This window comes from Adiantum capillus-veneris, chromosome 4 (genome assembly GCF_014529385.1).
Source record: "Adiantum capillus-veneris isolate H3 chromosome 4, ASM1452938v2, whole genome shotgun sequence".
NCBI lineage: Eukaryota > Viridiplantae > Streptophyta > Polypodiopsida > Polypodiales > Pteridaceae > Adiantum > Adiantum capillus-veneris.
Genome location: NC_140934.1, coordinates 159307138 through 159334835, shown reverse-complemented (window position 1 = coordinate 159334835; position 27698 = coordinate 159307138). Strand labels below are relative to the sequence as shown.

At 46.5% G+C, this 27698-nt stretch overlaps 1 protein-coding gene across 3 annotated transcripts in view; it reads right to left on the bottom strand.

Moving 5' to 3' along the window:
* LOC147460233 (ARM repeat superfamily protein) overlaps window positions 1-27698 on the bottom strand; it is a 234605-nt gene that overhangs the window by 106052 nt on the left and 100855 nt on the right. For all 3 annotated transcript variants that reach the window (XR_015187951.1, XM_086511315.1, XM_086511316.1), the window contains 4 exons: window positions 21289-21457; window positions 20925-21067; window positions 20726-20842; window positions 20135-20315 (listed from right to left, as the gene is read on the bottom strand). Coding sequence is in view for 2 of the 3 variants with exons in the window: in XM_086511315.1 (XP_086367441.1) it covers window positions 20135-20315; window positions 20726-20842; window positions 20925-21067; window positions 21289-21457 (610 nt within the window). In the remaining variant the exon portion in view is untranslated. The remainder of the gene's footprint in view (window positions 1-20134; window positions 20316-20725; window positions 20843-20924; window positions 21068-21288; window positions 21458-27698) is intronic.

Sequence of the window (27698 nt, the reverse complement as noted above, 5' to 3'; positions counted from 1 at the left end):
TACCTTTTTCGTGGGGACCCACAGAGGTGACTGCCTTTCAGACATTGAAAGAGAAATTGACTACAGGACCAGATTTGACTTTGCCGGACTTGCAGAAGTCATTTGAAGTATTTTGTGATGCTTGTGGTCGTAGTCTGGGTGCGGTCTCGATGCAAGAAGACCATGGCATAGCTTACGAGAGCCGTTTGTTCTCTAGGCCGGAGATGATAGCACAGATATATGAGAAAGAGCTTTTGGCGGTTATCCATGCTCTTACTCAGTGGCGGCATTACCTACTCGGAGCGGATTTCACTGTCTTTACAGACCATCAGAGTTTACGCTACTTCTTGTCATAGAAGCAGCTTTCGGAAAAGCAGATGCGGTAGGCGAACATCTTGTCACAGTTCCACTTCCAGATTGTCCATGTGCAGGGACAGAAGAATGTGGTGGCGGATGCTTTGTCTCGGAAACCGTTGGTTCTGGCTATTTCCGCGATACATCATAGGAGCTTCGAGGATATGGTCCATCAGTATGCCACAGATACAGATTTTGCAGATATTTTCACAAGACTATGGGATGGGGAGACAGTAGCTGGATACTCCCTTCGGGAAGGCTACTTGATGAAAAAGACTATGTTGTGCGTTACACAGCCGTTGAGGAAGAAGGTTATGACTGAATGCCACTGTCCACTTTTTACGAGTCACCGCCGCATTGCTACCACCATGAAAGTGGTAGAGCGATATTTCTTTTGACCGAGACTCAAGAAAGATGTGGAAGAGTTTGTGCGCAGTTGCTTGGTATGCCAGAAGGTCAAGTTTGACAGGCATAAAGCACAGGGATTGTTACAGCCTTTACCCATACCCACCCGCCCCTGGAAAAGTATTGAAATGGATTTCATTTTTGATCTCCCAAGAACACAGAATGATCACGATGATTTTCCGATTACATGGCAGTCTGAGACGATTGTCTCCGACAAAGACCCCAGATTTATGAGTTTGTTTTGGAAGGCAATTTGGGAGAACATTGGCACGCAGTTGCAGTTCTCGTCATCGTTCCACTTGCAGACTGACGGGCAATTTGAGATTGCCAATTCGGTGATTTTAGATTTATTGAAGTCTTGTATCTCGGATCAGAAGACTCAATGGGAAACGAACTTACCTTTGGTAGAATTTGCCTACAATAACACGATACACTCTTCTACGGGGAAGATGCCATGTGAGATTGTTGAAAGTGCTTCGAAGGTTCCATCGTTCCTGAGCACGAAAGATTAGATATTTGAAGCGGATGAATATTCGCGAGATTTGAATACGGCTTTTGCCAAGGTTCAAGAGACTTTGCAGGAGTCTCAAGAACGACAGAAAAAGGCAACGGATCACCATCGTCGCGACTTGAAATTGAAGGAGGATGATTGGGTGCTCTTACTTTTGAGAAGGCATGCCTACGAAAGAAAAAGGGAAAGGAGAGGCTTTTTCCAAAGCTTAGTATGCGATACTATGGACCTTTCCAGATAACTGAAAAGATAAATGATGTCTCCTTCCGATTTAAACTGCCAGATACTTGGAGGATTCATAATGCATTGCATGTGAGTCTCTTGAACCCTGTTAAGGGTGATGTGCCTGATGATGGGGAGCCTGATGAGCAACCCGTAGTGGAAGAAAACGAGGAGATCCTTGTTCCTGAACAGATTTTGGCACATAATGATACGAAGAGAGGTAAAGTCCGAAGGCGGTTCTTGGTTTAGTTCAAGAACTTTCCTACATTTGATGCGAAGTGGATGGAGGAGGAGGACCTACCAGATACTCCTCGGATTGTGAAACTTTACCTCGATGTTTTGGTTTAGCATAGTCTACTCCAAACGGAACCCAGAAACTCAGCTTGGCCGAAGATCTGGTGCAGTGGGATGCACAAGAGGGGAGTTACTCCGCTCCTTTGTCAACAGATGCCTCGATTTTGATACTAAAGTCACTGATGTCTCTTTGAGCTTCAGGGATACTGAGAGCTGACAGTATTCTGCTGGATGACTTTATGAAATGGAATTCCTGATAATGATACAGATTTGTTCTTGACTTCTTTTGAGTGCAGGAACTGACAGACGAAATGACTGCAGCATTTTGGTCTGATTGATCTCGAATAGACATGGTTGCAATAGGGGTTAGTCTATCGGACATCGATGAGGTCCCGATTGGACCTAGATGTGATTGCTAGCTACATTGCCGATAAATCATGGTCTAAGATCTGAATGAATGTTGAATGTCATGTGATGTCCTGTGATGTCTGGTGATGTCCTGTGATGTCGTGTGATGTGACTATCGATTTTGTACATGTGCTAGATGTGTGTTCCTAGTACGTAGGTACTAACAGTCAGTGTCTCCTAAGACGGTTTATGGCTTTTGTCGGTTTTGCAAGTGTAATCGCGGTCGATTACAATGCTTTCAAGAAGGGGGTATGTCACAAAGTGATGACGTGGCGGACAGCAAAAACCCTAATTTCTGCCAGAAACCCTACTTTCCGAAAATCGCGGAGGCGAAATATTTTATTAAAAAAAGAAAAAAAAATTGGAAAATTTTGAGCGACGCAAATCTCAGCTTTTCGCTTTGATTTGGGAGAAAGAAAGAGAAAAAGAGACTTGCTTTTTATTGACTCTCATTGAGAGAGAGAGAGAGAATCTGCTTTTGCTTTCAAGCTTTTGGGGCTCTGCTTTTGGGCATCCCTTGTAACCTTTAAATTAGTGGTGAGGGCCTCACTTCTCAGAGCATCTGGACGCAGAGTCTGAGAGTGAAACCCTAACCGCTCTCTTGTACTTTGATGATTGATTAATACAAAAAGAAATACCGAAAGGGGCGCCAATCTTTGGGGCCAATATCTCTAGGCACGGAACTCCGCCGGGCCAGTGCAAATCTATTGTGATCTGTGAATTGTTTTGAAGTGGTTATTTGGTGCTGTCGCGGTTGATTCTTGACTTGGAGTGTCCAAGTCTGTTACACTCTCCACACAAGCTCTCCTCTAACTTCTAAGCTACTAGCTCCTCTAACTTCTAAGCTCTACTCTCTCTCCACCATCATGTCATCTCAAGCCAACTCCACTTCTCAAGCCGGCTCTTCTCGAAGGAGGCCCGCCGTGCAAACATGGTCGTGGTGGGATGAAGTCGACTTTAGCACGCATGGCAAAGGTGGCGGTGCAAGACAATGGACATGCAAACTATGTCCGTACAAGAGAACGGGTGGTTGAAACAAAGTGCAAGCCCATTTTCTTCATGAATACGGTCACGAGGTAAAGTTTTGCCCTCGAGTAACTCCCAAGAAGAGGTTGCATCTTCTTGAGAAGCTCACAATGTATGAGGTCGCGGAAGCGGCCAAGAGGGGCCGTTTTGTTGCCGTTGATCCCTCCACCACGGCGACACCGCGAGAGTAAAGGGAAGCCAACCTTGACGACATCTCTCAAGCCTTCAAGACAAATGCATCTACACTGTCCTCTTCCGTTGCGCATCGCCAAAGCACCCTCAACGAAAATTGGAATCCTAAATTGAAGGAAGAGGTGGATAGGTCGGTTGCCTGATTCTTCTTCCACGACCACATTGCCTTCCATGCTTCGCGGTGAGTTTCCCTTGGCATATACACATTGCAATCTTCCATTTTGTATTCATTATGGGTTCTAACTTCTCGACTCTCGACTCTCCATACTAACACAACATGCTCTCTTTTGTGTGGATAGGTCTCCATACTTTCGAACCATGGTTACGAAAACAGGGGAATATGGCTCCTCTTATGTGCCCCCTTCATCGGAGAGGCTTCGCACCACCCTCCTTGACAAAGAGAAGCTTGCCGTGGAGCAAGCGGCCCAAGCAACAAAGGAGTTGTGGGAGACCAATGGCGTCTCTCTCCTTGTAGATGGATGGAGCGACACCCGCAAGCAGTCCATCCACGGAGTGGTGGCCTACTCTCGGGGGGAGATGTACTTTGTGGAGTCACATGATGCATCCGATAGTGGCAAGGCCGTGGAGATGCTTGCTGCGGAGTGAACAAGCACCATAGTGATCACCGGCCCGGAGAATGTCCTTTGTATGGTTGCAAATGGAGAGGCGTCAAATAGGGCAGCCGGGGCTATCATTGAGGGCATGTATCCCAACATCCATGTCACATTTTGCATGGCGCATTGCCTCAATAACCTCCTCAAGGACATAGGGAACTTGTCATGGACTTCACCCACCATTGGTGACGCCTCTCGAATTGTCTCCTTTGTGCTCAACCATCAAAAAGTGTGCCATGAATTCTCAAAGAAAAGCCACTTGTCCTTGCTCAAATATTCAGAGACAAGATTTGCATTCAATTGGCTTATGCTAGGCCACTTGTCTACATGTGGCGGAGCCTTATGGGGCCTCTTTCTTAGTGATGAGTTCCACGCCATGCCGGAGTCTACATCAGCAACAGATTGAAATGCCGAGAATGGGCCGACGACGCCGCTTGGTGGGAGGAGGTGAAGACTCTTGACGCCATGGTCAAGCCTATTCTACACCTACTTCGAGTTGTGGATGGCTTGCAGCCATGCATTGGCAAAGTCTACGAAGCCATGGATCGGATGATAAGAGGTACTTGAGAAGCTTGTGCATGACCCTGTTCAGTACGCGGAGATTCATGGCTTGTGTGAGTCGAGGTGGAATGGATACTACTCTCCACTTCGTGCGGCAACTTATGTGCTTGACCCTGCGTTTCAGGGAAGGCGTCAAGAGACCGACAAGGAGGTGAGGAAAGGATGGCGGCTTGCATTGGAGCGCCTTGAGCCTAGCAGTGACACTAGGCGCAAGATTAGAGACGAGCTACTCAACAACAGGCAAAAGAAGGGCTCCTATGGATGTGTAGATGCACAGCTTGATCGCAACAAGATTGGCTCGGTTTTGTGGTGGGAGGACTATGGAGGAGATGGCCCACATTTGCAGCGCTTGGTCGAGAGGGCCAATGATTTGGTGTTTGTGAGCGCTAACTTGCGCATGCTTGCCAAGAGTGTCACACACAAGGCAGATTCCTTCACTAAGTGGGAGATGGCACAAGAGAATCCATCTATGGCCGATACACTTTTGGAGGAGCTAGAGGAGGACTTCGAGCCTCAATGTGAGCCTCCTGAGGCCTCATACGTCACTGACGACCTCGACTACGACGACGATATGGAGATTCAGCAGGCGCGCACTTCTTGTGTTTGATGATCATTGATCACTCTCGAGTCTAGATTCTTGAGTCTACGACTCTACCTACTACATAGCCCTTTGTACTTTTTGTTATCCTTGAGGCTTGTCCTAATTAGGCTTTTTGACTCTTGAGCCCTTGTGGCATGCACTTTTCATTTTGTATCCATCGATGTTTTATTAGCACATTCCACCTATATGACTCGTGTTCTTTGGCCTATTTAGTGGTCAAAGTGATGCTCTATGTGTGTGGCATGTGTGTAGGTCAAAAAATGCCAAAAAAACTCTCTTTTTTTTGTTGCCGTTCCAATCCCCGTCCTCGTTTCCTGACTTTTGCCGTCCCGTCCCCGACCCCGACCCCGACCCGCCGTCCCATGTAACTATGCAAAAGACATCATACACGTATGATGTCTTAGAGACCAGATTTGGTTCAAATCAAACATTTGAGTATACCCTAGTGTTCTAGCGCATAAAAAAGCCCCTAGCCAAAATTTCATTGCATTTGGAGCAAATTTGTGCTTAAAACTTTCAAAAGACAGAATTGGGCAAGATTCATGTTGTATTGGCCATAACTTGCTCAATAAGTGTTCAAATTTAATTCTGAAAGTTATTGAGAGTTGGTTGAGTGATAAAGATTCACTGGAATAAAAGTCGCTTCATTCTGCCACAAAAGACATCATACGCGTATAATGTCTCAAGTGCCAAATTTGAAGTCAAAAATTACATCTGAGCTCACATAAGTTTTTTCCATAACAAAATAGGCCTAGAGACCAAGTTTCATTCAATTTGGATTACTTTTGGCTTAGTAAACCTTCCCGACAAGTAAACCTTCCCGACAAGTTGCAAGCAACAAACAGAAAAAGGATTGATAGACATGTCTAAAAGTGTCAAAATCACAAACTAGAGTGGTTAGAGTACATCAAGGAGAGTCTACATTTAAAGTTTGGAGAAATTCCGAGTCAGTAGACATCATACACCTATGAAGTCTCCAGGCACAGATCAACTATTTTGGCCATAACTTGACCATCTAATATTGTATTCAAACAAATCTCTAGAGTAGCTCTACGAAATTTTGTGTCATCCCTGACCCCACAGGTCAATTATTGTTCGTCATCGTCCTAAAAAACATTGTGTAAGGCCTTAAAATTCATTTGGAAGTTAGGGGTGTCTAAAGCTCACAATTTGAGAAATTTGTGAGAAAACGATCACGATTTTGGACATACTTTCGACTATTCCCTAACAAAAGCACTTGAACACTTTGAAATAAGCCTTCTTACATCAAGCTAGAGCTGTTAAGTCCAAAGATCATGTTCTCTTTAGAGTCTAACTCAGCTTACACAAGCTTCCGAATCCCAACAATAGAGGAACATCCGCCCATAATGGATCTTCCAAACTTGTGATTGATAAAGACCAAGCATCTTTAAGAAGTTTGGATAACATGTCATGAGAGTGAAGGACTATATAGATAAGTTGATGGCAGTGAGGTCAACCTTTATAGGTGCTCAAAGCCATACCTAGAAGAGCTGACAGATTACAAGCTCTTATATGTCTATACATACAGAGTTGACTACCAATGGAAATCTATAGTTGTTGACAAGTATGGATGAGAATACAAAGTTGTAAAAAGCACAAACCCACACATTGCATTAGAAAGAGGTGGATATATGGTCAATGAAGGACCACAGATACCTCCACCAAATACAAGGATTCCTACAAAATTTTTGAAAAGGGAGCCACCTAGATTCCCTGCTAGAGCGATAACAAGTGATCACAGAGATGGCAGACATGCCTTCTCAAGGACCAATCTCAGTAGAAAGACTAATCCGTTCGAGGAAGAACCTAGCCATAGTAGAAGGCCTGAAGCGAGGGAAGGATTGGGAGAGTCTATGGTTAGACTTGTAGACACTCCGTCACTTAGACCATCCCAGATCCCGAAATGGGTAAACAGGAAATATGTTGGAGAGAAAGATTCGAGAGATCAAGTAGTGACTTTCAAAAGAGTAATTAGAGCAAAGGAAGTTTTGGATTTTGCAACACAGTTTGTGGGATTTGGACTGACTGTAGAAGATGACGTGGCTACATGGTTTGACTCAATGGAAAGATGTGATTTTGAGAGTCTAGACGAGCTATTTTAAGAATTCATCAAAGAATTCTTGCAGAAAGGCATAGCTGACAATACGGTCTCACAAATCCACAGATTCAAACAAAAAGAGGCTGAATCAGTACGCAAAGTAACATTACGGCTCAAGAGATATGTCAAGTTCTGTCCAAGAGCGGAACTTCTTATGCAAGCACGGTTAATGGTGATCTTTATCGAGGGAATGATACATGCGGGTCTTTAGAAGGATCTGCATATGATAAGGAGCATGACACTAAACAAATTGTTTAAAGAAGCACTTTATTTGGTGGATAACTGTGAGAAATATAAAGAAAAGGATTGTAAGAGACAAGAGGACGACACATCCTCTCAGCATAGAGATTCACAGATGAGTGAGTCCACTAAGAAACCAGCGGCACCTATCGATCAAAAAAAGTTTCTCAAAATGGTCAAGAGGAGGGGGCTGAAAATAGGGGCCAACTACCTGGCTGCTGCGAATAGAGAGGGAGGGTCAATTTATGTCAGATTTAGCCAGAAGGGGATGGCTGCCCGCACTTAATACAGCCGGCCACTTTTTAAAAACTCTAAACCTGTTCAAAACTTAATGAAACCTCAACAGTTAATAGGTATGCTTTCACAAACACACCGCAGGAGTCCCTGGATGCAGTCTCATGCACACATGTGTTGCAGACATAAACTCCTTTATGGGAACGAAGATCAGCTAGATACCAAGAGCACATGGATACAGCAGACACAGGAGTTGGGAACGAAGATGGACTTTTACAGAGAGCATCTGCTCCAACTCACGGAGGACGGTTTTGTGACTAGGCTTGCATACATGGATACCCACTTATCTCAGGGGAACAATGCGCTATTGGGCACATACGAACATCCTCACATCAGCTCCAGATCGAGATTGGCCGATTTCAAAGGGTGCTAGGAGGGGCAAGGATATGCGGCCGCTTCCACTGTCTGTTTACAGAGGGTTTCGGACCATTTTCTAGAGTCATGAGATACGAGGATCAGAGATGTCTCGGATTGTTCCTGCTAGAGATACGGAACCTCAGGGAGAGCTTGCTGAGGACATCAGGGGAGAGACACTCTCAGAGACGAATCACAGATTTCTTTACACAAGCCGGGGGAGAGGCAGAAGAGCAGTCACACAGTAGATCTCAAAGCCCGCCCACACTAGACGCATGTTGATTGAACGAGCCATGGAGCTAGCCAGATCCAGACACCCACAACCTCAAGGGGTCTCCCACCATCGACGAAGGCTGCAACAAAAGATACAGATCACTCTAGCTCGACATGCAAGACGCCCAACCAGAGTACTGACCATGGAGGATGTGGATGATTCGACGGCGACCAATGAGAGATTCCATTTGAACCCACCAACACCCCCCCCCACAATCAGCTTCAGATTTATTTCCTGAATGTTTCTAGTTTCTAGTGTTCGTTCTTTGTACTTTCCGTACTCAGACATGATATCAGATTCACCAATTGTAACTTTTTGGTCTCATAGGTCAATTTGGCCTTTTCAAGACGTGAATATAACATTTCATTTGCGAGAGTAGAGAGAGAAAGAGGATAGGAAGGGAAGAAAAGAGAGAGAGAGAGAGAGAGAGAGAGAGAGAGAGAGAGAGAGGAACAGGTGAATAGCGTAGAGAGAGAAAGGGTAGAGAGAGTCCTTGCCTCGTAAAGAGAGAGAATTATTATAAAATATATAAAAGAACCCCCACCCCACACCAACCATCATCAAGTTGACACTAGAAGAGGAGCAAAGGAGACGTGTGCGGGCCTTGCACGTAAGGATATGTGGCTTCAGAGACCAAGATAATGTGGATAAAGAGGTGAAAGAACTCATGACTCTAGAGGGGGTCAACAAGCAGAAGCATAAGAGGGCTTGGAGAGTGGGAACTAAGAAAAGTGGGAACAACGGAGAAACCTCGAAGGAAAGGGCACTCATTCTCCGCTTCCCCTCCATGGAAGCGGAGAAGGACTTCTTGAAGAAGAGACGGACTCTAAAGAAGACTGGCATCTTTCTTGGAGATGACCTCACCCTCTCGCAGATTGCTCATATGCAAGAAGTAATGCCGGAAATTAGAGGAGCAAGGGAAAAGGGGAAGATTGCTTTTTACAGGGATGGAAAGGTGGTGATATTGAAAAGACGCCCCGCATGACGGTGCGAGACCTATGTGACCACACTAAAGATGGAAACCTGGAATTGTAATGGGTCACTCCGTCTTAACATTGGGGCCTTTGAGGATAGCTTCACGGGGAGAGACATCATTTTCTACATTGAGACGCATCAAGCACCTCGGCAATCCATGCCACAGGTGAGCGGATATAGATGGGAGAGCCTGCAGACAAGAGACCAGACCGGAGCATCGACGATGGGGCTCAGGGGGAGTGGCAGTTCTATTCAAGGAGGAGTTGCAGCCACCGATACATATAGCACGCAACGATGAACAAGCTAGGTACATGTGGGTGAGGCTCAGGGCAGAGACAGGCAGATACCTCTACATTGCTAATTGTTACTTTCCTCCAAGTACGTCAGTATATGCATCACCTAGTGGGCAATCCCCCTTCTCTATTTTGGATAATGACATATAGGGGTTTTCCAAGGATGGTGATATTATCATACTAGGGGATTTCAATGCTAGGACTGCCCACCACCAGACAATATTTTATGATACTTCCGAGGAGATGCTTAGGGAGCTGGACGTCACAGACATGGGTCTATCCAAACTATCACAAGATGAGGAATACACTGAATATGGCTGATATCTGATAGATACAAGAACCGCACATAGATTGGCCATTGTCGATGGCCTACAAAGATTTTCGACAGCTGGAGGTTTTACTTGCTTTCCACACCAACATGGTGCCAGCACAATGGATTATGTTATGGCCCAGGCAGGTCTCATTCCATTCTTTCACGATTTCATGGTGGATACTAGGCCAGTTGGAGCAGCAGTTGATCATGCTATCTTGTCTTTCACCCTGACCTTTCAGTTTAGCACAGCTCCACCAGGACAGGTCCCCACACACACTCGGTATACCTTCATAAGGGAGACGGATTCTGTGTATATGGATGAGATATACAGACAGCTATGCAGCCAGGAACCGCGACGGCCGCTAGATGAACTCAGATGAATTAGATGCAGCATTAGAGGCATATCCCCACAACCAGCCCACACGGAGACGATCTGGAGCATGCCCCATAATAGTTGGTATGATGAGGAGTGTAGAGAGACGAGGATAAAATTACAGAGGGAACTGCTCATGCGTATTACCACACACAAACAGTCACGGATTATCTTTCACCGCCTAGTGCGACGAAAGAAAAGGGCTTATCTATCTTAGCTAAAGTGGGATCTGTATCAGTTATTTATAAGTCAGGACTCAGGCGAAGCATGGAGGCTATTCCACGAGCATTCACCACCACCAACGGTCACCTCCACTAAGACATGGGGGGAATATGCCACATCTCTCTATACAGCATCAGGACAACCACCTCAGCCGGACCCACTAGAGACATGCCCGGAGACGTGTTCTTTCTTTACTGCCGAGAAGGTAAGGAAAGCCATTGACAGGATGAAGACAAGGAGAGCACATGATCATGATGGTCTCGTAGCAGAGCACTTCATCCATGCCAGAGATATGCTTGCAGAGCTCCTGGCTATGATGTTTAATCGAGCAATGTATGAAGGCTTCACGGAGACTTGGAGTATGTCTATGATTGTGCCTATTTTCAAGTCAGGAGATCCTATGATTCCCGCGAATTATCGCACCATCATGGTTGGTCACACATTATCTAGGTTGTATGCATCCGTTCTTGACCAGGAGATGAGTAGATGGGCAAAGCGAGAGGGCATAAGAGCACTAGGGCAAGCAGGTTTCAGGAGAGGTTTCTCCACTCTTGCCCAGATTCTGACACTCAAAGGTATTATTGAGGAGGGTAGACACCTTGGCAAGAGGATCTATTGTAGCTTTGTGGTTTCTGCAAAGCTTTTGACACAGTGCCGAAAGCCAAACTTATACGCAGACTACATGACATGGGTGTGCCTACGGAGCTGATATGGGATATTTTGGCTCTATATGGGACAGTGATGGGGCGGCTACGCACCACTGAGGCAAAGTCTACATGATCCACTCCACTATTGGAGTAAAGCAGCGATGCCCCCTATCCCCGACTCTTTTTGGGATGTATGTGGATGAGTTTCCCGACTATGTAGAGCATCAAGGGGGCAGGGGGGCTCAGCTAGCAGAGACATGGATTCCGCTGTTACTATATGTTGATGATATTGTGTTGATTTTTGACTCTCCAGAGGGGATGCAGCGTCATTTGGATGCTCTGCATACATTTGCTCGTGACAGTGGATTGTCTGTCAGTCAAGGGAAAACCAAGGTAATGGTGTTCCACACCACACCACAATGGGTTAGGAGGTCGGCACCCACATTTAAGTATGGCCAAGAGCCTGTGGAATACACAGATGCATATACTTACCTTGGGGTAGTCTTCGGTGGACCGGTGTTCTCACTAAGGAGAGCATCAAAGACTAGACTGACGGGAGGATATGCAGCTCGGGGAGGACTGGAGAGGATGTGTTCGCAGGTTCAGTTTCAGGAACCGCGAAGAAAGCTTTGGCTTTTTGACACACTAGTGACTCCAGCTATGCTCTATGGAGTTCAGGTATGGGGACGCTCAGTGAACCACCATGGGAGATCTGGCAACACAAACGGATGGAGATGTATGGAGAGGCCTCTGGTCTCTAGGATTGCTCAGATGATCCGAGCAGAGCTAGCCCCCCCCCCCCCCCCCCCCCCCCCCCCCCCCTCGTGGTCCTTTATGCACGATCTATGGGATCTCCCCACGGACAGATATGCTCGGCTTGCCCTGGAGTCATCTCGACCACTGGCTCTACAAGGCGATACAGCATGTTGGTATGGACTAATGACAGATGCTTTCAGTCGCATGGTCTAAACATGGATAGATTACCTACGCTTCAATACTCCCTGGATGCACCCTCCCTGTCTCTCACACAGACAGAGATCACCAAACTCATACGTCAAGATCTAATTCAGCTAGATACCAGGAACACATGGATACAGCCGACACAGTAGTTGGGCATGAAGATGGCCTTCTACATAGTGTATCTTCTCCAACTCACGCAGGACGGATTTGTGACTAGGCCTGCATACATGGATACACACTTATCTCATGGGATAAGATGCGCTATTGGACAGATACGCACATCCTCACATCAGCTCCAGATCGAGACTGGACGATTTCGAGCGGTGTCGGCAAGAGCCAGGATATGTCACGTACGGTCCGAGATCACCAGGCTCCTCCGCGAGGACCTGACTCAGCTAGACAACAGGAGGACATGGATAGAGCCAGCACAGGAGTTGGCAACGTAGATGGCTTTCTACAGAGAGCATCTTCTCCAGCTTACAGAGGACGGTTTTGTGACGAGGCCCAGATACATGGACACCCACTTGTCTCATGGGATACAATGTGCAATTGGCCAGATACGCACATCTTCACACCAACTGCGGATTGACACTGGGAGATACAGTGGACTACCGGCAGAGGCCAAGACATCCCTCCTCCTGTGTGACATGGAGCCTGAGACAGAGTTGCACTACACATGCCACTGCCTTGTCTACTACGAGATACGTGGCCGCTTCCATTGCTTGTTCAGAGAGGGTTTCGGACCACTCTCCAGAGTCATGCGGTACGAGGATCAGAGATGCTTGGGTCTGTTTTTGCTCGAGCTACGCAGACACACAGAGAGCTTCATGAGAGGAGAGGCTAGCCAGGCTCAGAGAAGGATCACGGCTCTCTTTAGAGCAAACACCGGGCACCCGGAGGAGCTACTACCACAAAAGAGCTCATCGTCTCACACCAAAGGCACATTGATCGACCGAGCTAGGGAGATCCACACGCCCGAACTGCGGAGGACTACACAACATCGACGGAGGCTGCATCAGAGGTTTCGGATCACTTTGGCCCGACATGCACGACGCCCAATCAAGGCTATTGACCATGGAGGAGATTGATGAGATCCGCCAGTGATCGATGCTGGATCTTTTGTGATTTAGCCATCCCACATAGTTGCTTACCTCACACCAGTGGTTTAGGATTCCATAGTATTTTATTTTGTCATTTTTTGTTACTCTGACTTTGTATCAGATCCACCACATTGTTACTTTTTGGTCTCATAGGTCACTTTGGCCTTTTAAAGACGTTAATATAACATTTCATTTCATTTCATCTCTCTCTCTTTCATCTCTCTCTCTCTCTCTCTCTCTCTCTCTCTCTCTCTCTCTCTCTCTCTCTCTCTCTCTCTCTCTATATATATATATATATATATATATATATATATATATATATATATATATATATATATATCAGAGCACAGAGGACGAGGTTCAGGAGGAGGGCCAGTCTTATTCAGGGAGGAGCTATAGCCTCTGATACATATAGCTCGTCGAGATGAGCATGCTAGGTACATGTGGGTGAGACTGAAGGCAGAGACAAGCAAATATCTTTACATCGCTATTTGCTATGTCCCTCCTAGTACGTCAGTTTATGCATCACTTAGCGGACAATCCCCCTTCTCTATTTTAGATGATGATATATGGGAGTTTTCCAAAGATGGAGACATTATTATCTTGGGGGATTTCAATGCTAGGATTGCCCATCACCAGACAGTATTCTATGATACCTCAGAGGACTTGATGCGTGAGCTTGATATTACAGAAATGGGCCTGTCTAGATATCACAGGATGAAGAGCACACTGAGCATGGCAGATACTGGACTGATATGGGAACTGCACATGGATTGGCCATTTTGAATGGCTTACAGAGATTCCCTGCAGCTGGTGGTTTTACATGCTTTCCACACCGACATGGCGCTAGTAGGGTGGATTATGTTATGGCTCCGCTAGGACTCTTCCTTCCTTTCACGATTTTGTGTTGGGAACTAGGCCGGTTGGGATAACCGTCGATCATGATATCTTGTCTTTCACTTTATTGTTCCAGCTCAACACAGCTCCATTGGGAGAGGCCTCCACACATTCTCGGTATACCTTCACGAGCGAGACGGATCACGTGTACACTGATGAAATATACAGGCAGCTATGCACTCAAGTGCCTGGACGACCACTCGATAAGATCACCAAGATTCTGACAGAGACGCTACATGATGCAGCCTCAAAGGCATATCCCCAAAGCCAGCCTACACGCAAACGATCTCGGAGCATGCCTCAGAACAGTTGGTATGATGAAGAGTGTAGAGAGATAAGGATCAGATTACAGAGAGAGGTGCTCATTGGTACTACTACACAGACAATCACGGATTATCTTCCGCCGCCTAGTGCCACAAACGAAGAGGGCTTACCTATCTCAATTAGAGCATGAGTCTGTACCACCTGTTTATGAGTCAGCACTCTAGTGAAGCATATGGAGGCTTTTCAATGAGCACTCTCCACCGCCAGCCATCACTTCCACAGAGACATGGGGGGAGAATGCTACATCCCTCTACACAGCATCAGGGCAGCCACATTTGCCTGACCTCCAGAGGCACGCCCCGAAACATGTACTTTCTTTACTGCTGAGAGGATAAGGCAAGCCATTGACAAGATGAAGACAAGAAGAGCATAGGATCATGATGGTCTGGTAGCAGAGCACTTTATCCATGCCAGAGATATGCTTGCATAGCCTCTTGCTATGATGTTTAATAGAGCCATGTATGAGGGTTTCCCTAAGACCTGGAGTATGTTTACTAACGTGCCTATCTTCAAGTCGGGAGATTCTATGCTTCCCGGCAATTACCGAACCATCATGGTTGGTCACACTCTGGCTAGGCTATATGCATCAATTCTAGAGCATGAGCTAAGTGGATGGACAAAGAGGGAGGGCATACAGGCAGCAGGACAAGCAAGGTTCAGGAGAGGTTTCTCCACTCCTGGCCAGATTTTGACACTCAGAGCCATTATTCAGGAGGGTAGACACCATGGCAAGAGGATATATTGTAGCTTTGTGGATTTCTGCAAAGCCTTTCATACAGTACCACGAGCCAAACTCATACGCAGATTGCAAGACATGGGGGTGCCCACAGAGCTGATATGGGGGATCTTAGCTTTATACAGGACAGTGGTAGGAAAGGTACGCACTACTCAGGGCATGTCAGACATGGTTCACTCCACAATTGGGATGAAGCAGGGTTGTCCCCTATCTCCGACTCTCCTTGGGATATATGTAGATGAGTTTTCAGATTATGTACATACAGAGGGTGATAGAGGTGCCCAGCTTGCACGGACATGGATTCCGTTGCTATTATATGCTGATGATATTGTGTTGATCTCCTATTCTCCAGAGGGGAGGCAACGTCATTTGGATGCATTGCATGGATTTGCACTGGACAGTGGATTGTCTGTGAACCTTGGTAAGACCAAGGTAATGGTGTTTAACACCACAGCGCAGTGGGTAAGGAGGTCTGCTTTCACTTTTACATATAGTTGATAGACTAAGGAGTATGGAGATACACACACTTATCTTGGGGTGGTTTTTGGTGGTCCAGTATTTTCATTGAGGCGTGCAGCAGATACGCGATTGACCAGAGCCTATGCACCATTGGGGAGACTTGAGAGAATATATTCGCAAGTTCAGTTCCAGGAACCTCGGACAAAGTTTTGGCTCTTTGACACTTTGGTTACTTCGGCCATGCTGTCGGAGTGGAGATATGGGGCTCGTCAGTTGATCACCATAGCAAAGCTAGCAGTACTAATGGATGGAGATGTATGGAGAAGCCCTTGGTGTCTATGATTTCTCGGATGATTAGGGCCAAGGCCTCAGTACCACATGACATTGTTAAGGAGGAGCTCGCCGCTCCTCCATTCGTATTGGAGGCACTCACTCGATCAATTTCATTATGCATAGCACTTGGGCTCTCCACGGAGACAGATATGCTCCATTAGCACTAGAATCTTCGCGACAGCTGGCATTGCAGGGAGATAGATCATGTTAGTATGCAGAGATGGCATCTTCGTTTCAGTTAGATGGCTTTAGTAAGGATCGGCCACCCCCATTCAGTACTCTCTGCATACACCCTCCATATTTCTCACTAGGGCAGAGATTACTAGGCTCATCAGACAGGACTTGATTCAACTGGATACGAAGAGGACATGCATACAACCTACACATGAACTAGGTACGAAGATGACTTTCTATAGAGAGCATCTTCTCCAACTCACAAAGGATGGTTTTGTGATCAGACCAGGATACATGGACACTCCTCTATCCCACGGGATCCGATGTGCTTCACTGTCTATTCAGAGAGGGTTTTGGGCCACTTTCTAGAGTCATGAGATACCAGGATCAGAGATGCCTCGGATTATACTTACTGGAGATTCGCAAACACAGAGAGGACCTCTTGAAGAGGGGCACAATGAGAGAGATCCAGCATCACCGGAAGATTACAAATTTCTTTCAGTCAGGGACAGAGGAGTCCGAGCAGCCCCAACAACATAACAACACCAGAGGCACCAGAGGCATACTGCTTGATCGAGCGATAGATTTGGGACAGTCCCGTCACCCACGGATGAGGGGGCCCTGTCGACATCGACGCAGACTGGGATAAAGGATCTCTTCCATTGCGCGGCTTCGTTGAGAAACATTTGCAGAAGGTTGGCCTTCTCTTTCCACCATCCCTCCGTATCTGCTTTTCATTCTTTCATCTCCTTTTCAATTTGTGTTATCTGCTTGTTTGTAAGCACAAAGGTCGCCTTCGTATGAGGCTTACACACTAGTGAAGCGCTCATGACCTCCATCAAAAACACAATTTGCACTTCTGCAAGAGAGGCCAACCCACTATATCCAGATTACGCATACATCCATGTCCCGCATAATGCATACATATGTTTTCCTCATATCAATCATACATTTTCTAGTTTTCTGATTTTCCTTTTCTGTTAATTTCTGTCATTGTTGTTCTGTAATTCCCTGTAGAACCTGTGTGATGTACCCAAGAATGCAAGTCGATTTCTGCGTTCTCGATATGTAGCAGGAGATCGAGCGAAATAGATGGTCCTGATGCGTAGATTACAGCAGCTGGGAGTACCCACAGAGCTCATTTGGGGGGTCATGGCATTATACAGGTCAGTAGTGGCGAATGTACACACCTCAGAGGGTCTATCCACACCGGCTCACTCAACCATTGGAGTGAAGCAGGGTTGCCCGCTCTCTCCTACTCTATTTGGTATGTATGTGGATGAAGTTTTTGACTACATTGAGAGAGATGGTGATACAGGTGCACAGCTGGCAGGGACATAATTTCCACTATTGTTATATGCTGATGATATTGTGTTGATCTCAGACTCTCCGGAGGGGATGCAACGTCACTTGGATGCTTTGCATAGGTTTGCCCAGGAAAGTGGTTTGTCCGTCAACCTTGGTAAAACCAAGGTCATGATATTTAATCCCACCCCACAGTGGATCAGGAGCTCAGCGCCCGCATTCACATACGGCCAGGAGACAGTGGAGTATACAAATGCTTACACTTACCTTGGAGTGGTTTTAGTGGGCCAGCATTTTCATTGAGGAGGGCAGCATAGACTAGATTGACCAAAGCCCATGCAGTATTGGGTAGATTGGAAAGGATGTGTTCACAAGTTCAGTTTCAGGAGCCTCGGATGAAGCTCTAGCTCTTTGACACTTCGGTGGCTTCTGCATTGCTTTATAGAGCTGAGATTTGGGGACCTTCATTGGATCATCACGGCAGGACAGGCCGCATTGATGGATGGGGGGACATGGAGAAGCCTCTGGTCTCTATGATCTCGCGGCTCATTAGAGCTAAGGCTTCAGTACCACGTGCTATTGTCCGGGCAGAGCTAGCTGCCCCTCCACTAGTGGTTGAGGCGCTCACCAGATCTGTCTCCTTCATACACCGCATGTGGGAACTTCCCAGAGACAGATATCCCCGCCTTGTACTTGAGTCCTCTCAACACTTAGCCATGCAGGGAGATACAACATGCTGGTATGGGGAGATGACATCATGGTTTCAGGCGCATGGGTTCAGCATAGACAGATTGCCTCCCTTCCGGTACTCACTTGATGTACTCATTGGATGCACCCTCTCTGACTCTTACACAGTCCGAGATCACCAGCCTCATCCGCCAGGACCTCACTCAACTAGACACCAGGAGGACATAGATACAGCCAGGACAGGAGCTGGGCACGAAGATGGCTTTCTACAGAGACCATCTTCTCCAGCTTACAGAGGACGGTTTTGTGACGAGGCCCAGATACATGGACACCCACTTGTCTCATGGGATACGATGCGCTTTTGGCCAGATACGCACATCTTCACACCAGCTGCGGATCGAGACTGGGAGATACAACGGAGTACCAGCAGAGGCCAGGACATGCCCCCTGTGTGACATCGAGTCTAAGACAGAGTTGCACTACACATGCCACTGCCCCGTCTACTACCAGATACGAGGCCGCTTCCATTGCTTGTTCAGAGAGGGCTTTGGACCACTCTCCAGAGTCATGCGGTACGAGGATCAGAGATGCCTAGGTTTGTTTTTGCTCGAGCTGCGCAGACACAGAGAGAGTTTGATGAGAGGAGAGGCTAGCTTCAGAGAGGGCTTTGGACCACTCTCCAGAGTCATGCGGTACGAGGATCAGAGATGCCTAGGTTTGTTTTTGCTCAAGCTGCGCAGACACAGAGAGAGTTTGATGAGAGGAGAGGCTAGCCAGTCTCAGAGACAGATCACAGACTTCTTCAGAGCTGCCACTGGACATCCGGAGGAGCTACTACCGGAGCAGAGCTCGTCCGCTCACACCAGAGGCACACTGATCAACCGAGCGACCGAGCTGGGAGATCCAGATGCCCACGACTGCGGAGGACTACATAGCATCGACGGAGGCTGCATCAGAGGATTCGGATCACTTTGGCCCAACACGAACAACGCTCGGTCAGACTACTGACCGTGGAGGACATTGATGAGATCCGCAAGTGACCGATGCTGGATCTCTTGTCATCTAGCTATCCCAGCTAGCTGCTTAGTTCACACCTAGCAGTTTAGGTTTCCATAGTTTTTTATTTTGTCATTTTGTCATGTTGTTACTCTGACTTTGTATCAGATCCATCACATTGTAACTTTCTGGTCTCATAGGTCATTTTTGCCTTTTGAAGACGTTAATATAACATTTCATTTCATTTCAACTCTCTCTCTCTCTCTCTCTCTCTCTCTCTCTCTCTCTCTCTCTCTCTCTCTCTCTCTCTCTCTCTCTCTCTCTCTCTCTCTCTCTCTCTTTACCCAGACCTGGTATTAGATTCACCACATGTAACGTTTTGGTCTCATAGGTCATTTTGGCCTTTTGAAGACGTTAATATTACATGGCAGCACCATCAATCGTGCTTGAGGCCTTCTCTAGATCAATATCGTTTCTCCACAGTAAATTGGCACAGCCCTGAGATAGATATGCCCAACTTGCTCTTGAGTCTTCTGGGCAACTTACCATGGAGGGAGACGCATCATGCTGACATCATGGTTTGAGCTTCATGGGTTCGGCACAGGTGTACATAGATAATTCTTATAATGCAGTTTTCTATGACTTTTCACAAAATTAACAGCCTCCCTCCTTCATTTTGGGTTATCTGTCTCGCAGAACATGGCTTCTCTATCCCCAATGCCCCATTTGCTTCAGCTTTGTTTGTGCAACGCACACATGGTAAAAGAGCTGCACCCCCTCACATGAGACATTCCTCTTCACAGCTCAAATAAGTAGATAAAAGATCTTTTAAAGCCAAAGCAAGACCCCCAAAATATACATTACTTTTTACTTTTGACTTTGAGATGGTTACCTTCCGGAACTCTTGTCAAACTTTGTAGTAGTACAAGCACAATCAATGGTTTCGCACGCTCCAGATTGCTTGAGCAAACAGTAATGTCCATTGCAAGACATTCCATGTTCTCGGACAAACTAACGGCCAATGCTTCAATGACTCTTGTGTGCAACTCAAACAGCCAAAGTTTACGAGAGTCCTGTATATTGGAAAACAAATCCCAGCAAGAAATCAACCCATCTTATTTACATTACAGCTGCAAAACAAGACTAATTCTCAAACTAAGAAAGAAACAAAAAACACCCATTCAGCTTTGCAAATGGCTACCTCGATCTACGCCACCCAAAACATAAAAACTGTGGTAGTGTTACAATAACGTAAAAACTGAATGTTTAGACCAAGGAAGGATACAAAAAAACATTCATTGCAGAAGACCAGATTGGACTATAAGACCCAAACATAAAACCTCTTTAGTGTTCCACGTAGTGTCACAAAACCTACTCTGGCGATAAAATTACAAGAGTCATGTGGTAGCTGAAAAAACAAGCAGATCACAAGCTTTTCGACCTATCATAAACAGAAGTCCATCATCTCATCCCTCTGTGTTACCTTTCCATTTTTCTCGCTTGGCTGGAAAATCTCATCCTTAAGAGCTGGCAATGTTTTGAAGAGCATCCAATCAAAGTTTTTGGCTGTCTTCAAAGCTGCTAAGTTCAGCTTCCAACACTACATAGATAAACAGAAAACTCATGAGCACAAACCCAGTCTACAGAGATCTCTTGGGCTACCGTCGTGACAAGTACCTTACCTTTGGAGAAAGTAACATGTTGTTCAAGAGTACGAGCCCCACCCTTTGTGTATAATTTGGATGAGCTTCTACAAAGACAGACGACATGAACTTCAGGCAGTGTTTTCCAACTGAGACAGCTGCTGCTCTCGATGATGCAGGACCTGCAAGTAAAGTCTATCAGACCGCTCCACAATATTAATTGAAATTAACCAACAAGAATCCCAGTAAAACTTCCTTTGAGCCTCTAATGCAGCATAAAAAGAAAAACCCATTTCCTATGATGGTCACCTTTGAGAGTTCAAAGTCGGTTTGCAGCACATACCCCCCCATCATATGAACAACAAATATTCACTACGGTGTATTAATGAGAATTCTCACGTACCATTTTGTAGTAGCAAGACACATCGCTCGATGACTGAAGCTAGAGCAATGAACATATCCTCAGCATTCAGGAGGATTTCCAGACACTCCACAGATAAGACAGAATTAACCACAGACAAGTCCATATCACTGAGCCCAAGCAATAATGCTTCTGAGCATATTATTTTCATCTGCAAATAGAAAAATTAATCCACTTGAAAAGCCTTATCTGTGCATTTTTTATTAAATTCATCATGCCCAGATGCAATTTAGATGTTTCTGTGAAGAAAATCATTACAAAGGATAAGCAACTGGAAAAACTTCCGATTCTGTCTTAGAATTGTTCACTGGAAAGTAAATAAATTAGGTAGGTCTATCTGCTTCCGCTTACCTTGTTCATTCAAAAAACCTATGCAATCCTAAGTCCGAAGTTGTGAAAGTACGATTGTTACAGGGCTGACACGAGATCTTAGAGTACAAGATAATCTGAATGCACTACCACATGTATTCGATGCAATGTAATATGTGTCTTCTCCAGAAAAAGCAGACATGCAAAGATGTTTGCTTTGTTTCCAAACCAAGAAAAGGTCCTCATTGAAAAATACAAACCCAATAAGCAGATCTAATGATGTGAGAAGCCCAAATACAAGGACTGTCCACAAAACCAAGTGAATCCAAAGTCTCCTCAAACCAAGAAAGGACCTGACCTGAATCTGATTTAGTATACATAATCCATAATATTTTAACTAAGGCTATCCAGCTCATGACCAAGCTGCGATAGGAAAGGGGGAGCTGTCATCAACGTTGCAATGAAGCCCGTTTTGGATCAGTACAATACTTTGTGAAACGTTTCGATGGTATGAAACACGTTTCATAACTCTCAGCACTAAGTTTGCAAAATTAAGGTTTATAAAAAATCTTTTTCGATCAAACATGTACTCCGTATGCTCTCTCTCAGTAGAGGAGTGCACCACTTTACTGACTGAGACACTGCATGGTGCAGCATCAGAGGCATACCCACACACTCAGCTAGGTCGGAGGCGACATTCACGGAGGATGCCCCATAATAGTTGGTATGATGAGGAGTGCAGAAAGATGAGAGCCCAGCTCAAGAGAGATCTTTTAGGAGTCATCACTTACAAACAGTCTTGGATTGCTTCCCGGCGCCTTGTGCGACGGAAGAAACGAGCTTATTTGGCCCAGATGGAGCGAGACTTGTATCAGTTGTTCTTTAGTAGAGACTCAGGAGAGGCATGGCAATTCTATCATGAGCACTCCCCTCCCCCAGTGATTACTTCTCCTGACATGTGGGGCCAATATGCGACATCGTTATATACAGTTCCAGGACATGACCCCCTTCCGAATCCTTCAGAGCCATGCCCACCTACCAGCACCTTCTTTACCACTGAGATGGTAAAGAGAGCCATTGACAGGATGAGGACTAGCAGGGCATATGATCATGATGGTCTAGTAGCAAAGCACTTTATACATGCTAGAGGTATGTTGGTAGAGGTTCTTGCAGTGTTGTTAAATCGTGCGATGTGTAAGGGGTTACCTGAGACTTGGAGATTGTCTACTATTGTGCCTATCTTCAAGGCAGGTGATCCTACAGAGCATGCGAATTACCGCACTATTATGGTTGGGCACACATTGGCACGGTTGTATGCATCCATTCTTGAGCAGCAATTGAGTAATTGGGCAGAGGGTGAGGGTGGAAGAGCAAAGCGCCAGGCCGGTTTTAGGAGGGGTTTCTCCACTCTTAATCATATTCTGACACTCAGAGCCATCATTGAGAAGGGCACCTCCCATGGGAGACGGATTTATTGTAGCTTTGTGGATTTCCGCAATGCATTTGTCATGGTACCAAGAGCTCGATTGATGCGAAGACTGTAGGAGATGGGGGTGCCCATAGTGTTGATTGGGGGATTATGGCTCTGTACAGATCAGTGATGGGACATGTGCGCACCCCGGAGGGAATATCTGATTTAGTTCACTCCACCATTGGGTTGAAACAAGGTTGCCCATCGTCTCCTACTCTATGTGGTATGTATGTGGAAGAGGTGTCTGATTACATTGACGGAGAGGGTGATAGAGGTGCCCAGCTGGCAAGCACGTGGATCCCATTGTTGTTATATGCTGATGATATTGTGTTGTTCTCTGACTCACCAGAGGGTATGCAGCGACAATTGGATGCATTACAAAGTTTTGCAGAGGATAGTGGATTGTCTGTAAACCTTGGTAAAACCAAGGTTATGGTGTTTAACACCACACAACAGTGGATCAGGAGAGCAGCACCGACTTTCACATATGGTCAAGAGATTGTAGAGTATACAGATGCATACACTTACCTTGGGGTTGTCTTCATTGGGCCGAGGTTTTCTTTGGGGAGAGCAGCAGAGACTAGACTGACGAGAGCTTATGCGGTCTTGGGAGGCTTGGAGAGGATGTGTTCGTAGGTTCAGTTCCAGGAACCTCGGACAAAGTTATGGCTCTTTGATACTCTAGTAGCCTCAGCTCTGTTGTACGCGGTGCAAATATGGGGACCTTCCGTAGGCCAAGATGGTTGGAGACGTATGGAGAGGCCCTTGGTATCTATAATCTCTCGACTGATCAGAGCCAAGGCCTCCGTACCCCACGCTATCATTCGAGCAGAGCTAGCTGCCCCTCCTATGGAGATTGAGGCGCTTACCACATCAGTCTCCTTTGTGCACAGCTTGTGGGATACTACTAGAGACAGATATGCTAGACTGGCCCTTGAGTCTTCCAGACAGTTAGCTCTTCAGGGAGACACTTCATCCTGGTATGCACAGATGACATCATGGCATCTTCTCCACCTCACAGGAGATGGGTTTGTGATTCAGCCTAGCTACATGGATACACATATGTCTCGTGGTTTGCGGTGTGCCATTGGTCAGATAGGCACATCCTCACATCAGCTGGAGATTGAGACTCGTAATTCAAAGGGATACCAGCGGACAGCACAATATGCCGCTTATGCCAGCTAGAGCCAGAGACAGAGCTACATTACATATGTCATTGCACGGTGTACTATGAGATTTGGGGCCGTTTCCACTGCTTATTCAGAGAGGGTTTTGGTCCTTTCTCTAGGGTCATGAGTTTTGAGGATTAGAGATGTCTTGGGCTATATCTACGTGAGTGACACAGATATAGAGACACTTTACTAGGGAGAGCTAGAGAGAGACAGTCCCACAGACAGATTACAGATTTCTTTTCACATATGGCCAGGAGACGGTGGAATATACAGATGCTTACACTTACTTGGAGTGGTTTTAAATGGACCAGCATTTTCTTTGAGGAGAGCAGCAGAGACTAGATTGACCAGAGCCCATTCGGCATTGGGGAGACTGGAGAGGATGTGTTCATGGTTCAGTTTCAGGAGCCTCGGACGAAGCTCTAGCTCTTTGACACTTTGGTGGCTTCTGTATTGCTCTATGGAGCTGAGATATAGGGGCCTTCATTGGATCAACACGGGAGAAAATGTCTCAGTGATGGATGGGGGGCCATGGAGAAGTCTCTGGTCTCTATGGTCTTGCGGCTCATTAGAGCCAAGGCTTCAGTACCACGTGCCATTATCCGAGCAGAGCTAGCTGCCCCCCCACTAGTAGTTGAGGCGCTCACCACATCTATTTCCTTCATACACCGCTTATGGGAACTTCGCAGAGACAGATACGCCCACCTTGCACTTGAGTCCTCTCGAGAGTTAGCCAGGCAGGGAGAGATAGCATGTTGATATGGGGAGATGACGTCATGGTTCCAGGCACATGGGTTCAGTATAGACAGATTGTCCCCCTTCTAGTACTCACTGGATGCACCCTCTCTCACTCTTACACAGTCCAAGACCACCAAGCTCATCCGCCAGGACCTGACTCAGCTAGACACCAGGAGGACATGGGTACAACCAGCACAGGAGCTGGGTACGAAGATGGCTTTCTACAGAGAGCATCTTCTCCAGCTTACGAGGGACGGTTTTATGACGAGGCCCAGATCCATGGACACCCACTTGTCTCATGGGATACAGTGTGCTATTCGCAAGATACGCACGTCTTCACACCAGCTGCGGATCGAAACTGGGAGATACAGCAGAGTGCTAGCAGAGGCCAGGACATGCACCCTATGTGACATAGAGCCTGAAACAAAGTTACACGACACATGCTACTCCCCTTCTACTACGAGATACGAGGCCGCTTCCAATGCTTGTTCAGAGAGGGCTTTGGACCACTCTCCAGAGTCATGAGGTACGACGATCAAAAGATGCTTGGGTTTGTTTCTGCTCGAGCTGAGCAAACACAGAGAGAGCCTGATGAGAGGAGAGGCTAGCCAATCTCAGAGACACATCACAGACTTCTCTAGAGCAGACACTGGACACCCAAAGGAGCTACTACCACAGCAGAATTTGTCGCCTCACACCAGAGGCACACTAATCGATCGAGCGACTGAGCTGGGGAGATCCAGACGCCCTCGACTGCGGAGGACTACACAGCATCCACGGAGGCTACATCAGAGGATTCGGATCACTTTGGCCCGACATGCACGACGCTCGGACATACTTCTGTCCATGGAGGAGATTGATGAGATCCACCATCGACCGATGCTGGATTTCTTGTGACTTGTGATTTAGCTATCCAAGCTAGCTGCTTAGTTCACACCTACCAGTTTAGGATCCATAAGTTACTATGTCATTTCATTTTGTTACTCTGACTTTGTATCATAGGTCATTTTGGCCTTTTGAAGACGTTAATATAACATTTCATTTCATTTCTCTCTCTCTCTCTCTCTCTCTCTCTCTCTCTCTCTCTCTCTCTCTCTCTCTCTCTCTCTCTCTCTCTCTCTCTCTCTCTCTCTTTATTCTCTCTCTCTCTCTCTCTCTCTCTCTCTCTCTCTCTCTCTCTCTCTCTCTCTCTCTCTCTCTCTCTCTCTCATATAGGAGATAGCCAACGTTTGGGGATCATCATTCTCTAGCATTTTCTCTTTCTGTCTCTTGGGATAGTCTCTCTCTCTCTCTCTCTCTCTCTCTCTCTCTCTCTCTCTCTCTCTCTCTCTCTCTCTCTCTCTCTCTCTCTCTCTCTCTCTCTCTCTCTCTCTCTCTCTCTCTCTCTCTCTCTCTCTCATAGGTCACTTTGGCCTTTTGAAGACGTTAATATAACATTTCATTTCATTTCATTTCTCTTTTTTTTTGTTTTTGGGAAAAAGTCAGGGCTGTATATTATTGAGTACAATATAATCCCCAGCGGATGCCAAAATAGCCTATCACGTGGGGTGTACAAGCTGAATGTAAGGAGGAGAGCCACTATAGTGACAACTCGACTAAAACAATTTCATGGTGGTCGGTGTGATGAGTGGAGGAGAGACCACCGAGGAGGGGCATAATGCCACGTAATCAGTCCACCTGTAAGTGTGAAAAAGAGTGGGGATCGTGCCCAACGCCGAAGGAAGGCAAAATGGCGAGCCTCGGTTGCTCGAGATGCACCTGAGGAAGAATCCCACTGCCAAATCAGGGTGTGAATGATATCCAGCCAAATGGCAGTGAGGGTATCCTCAAGGAGCTGTGGAGCTGCACTGAGAATGTGGAGACAACGAGCTCTCTAAACATTCCATAGTGTAATACTAGTGATGACTGAAAAAACCTCATCACGTGTCTGAGAATCCCCCTGCCAAGCAATCTGTGGTAGCATAGCCAAAGTCCCTCGCTGATAACCAACCGAGGTAAGCATAAAGGCTGGATCTGTGTCTGAGCCCTCGTAAAAAAGATGGGGGCGGGCATCGGCATCAACCATGAGACAGATCCCCAAGTAAGAAATCCATGTTGAACACCTGCTCTGCTAAGTAGAAAGCAAACTGCAAGCCACACTACATGGGAAGCTGAGCATGACAAAAGACAGTGTGCAGGTGACTCAGGGAGTCGCAAAGGACGGCGAGTACATAACGGATCATGACCCATAGTAGCTAGCCAAGTCCCAACTGGGAGTCCCGCATGCGCAATCATCCACATGAAAAAAGAAATATGACGAGCCGCATGTAAATCCCAGATGGCGGACCAAAACTGCTGCAGATAGGCATGAGAGAGACCTGAATGTAACCAGAAACGCATACGAGTGGGCTGCTCTGGCTGCTGTCTCATCAATGCTAACCGTCCAATCCTGACAGTGTACTCAAAGAAGGATACAGGTGCACATGTAGAGTCAGAGTGAGGCCAATGCCACTCTCCTGGGTCCCAATATAGCTGAGATAGGGCACGACGCTCCCACACCCAAAGCCTCCAAATTGCAGCATCAACAGAAGCGAAACGAGGGTCAACACAACGACGCTTCCCGCGGGAGCCAACTACTCTGATGGCCTCCCATCGAGCTCCGGGAAGGATAGGGTGTGGAAAGGTGGCATCATATGTCAATCTAGCATGAATCCCCTCAGACT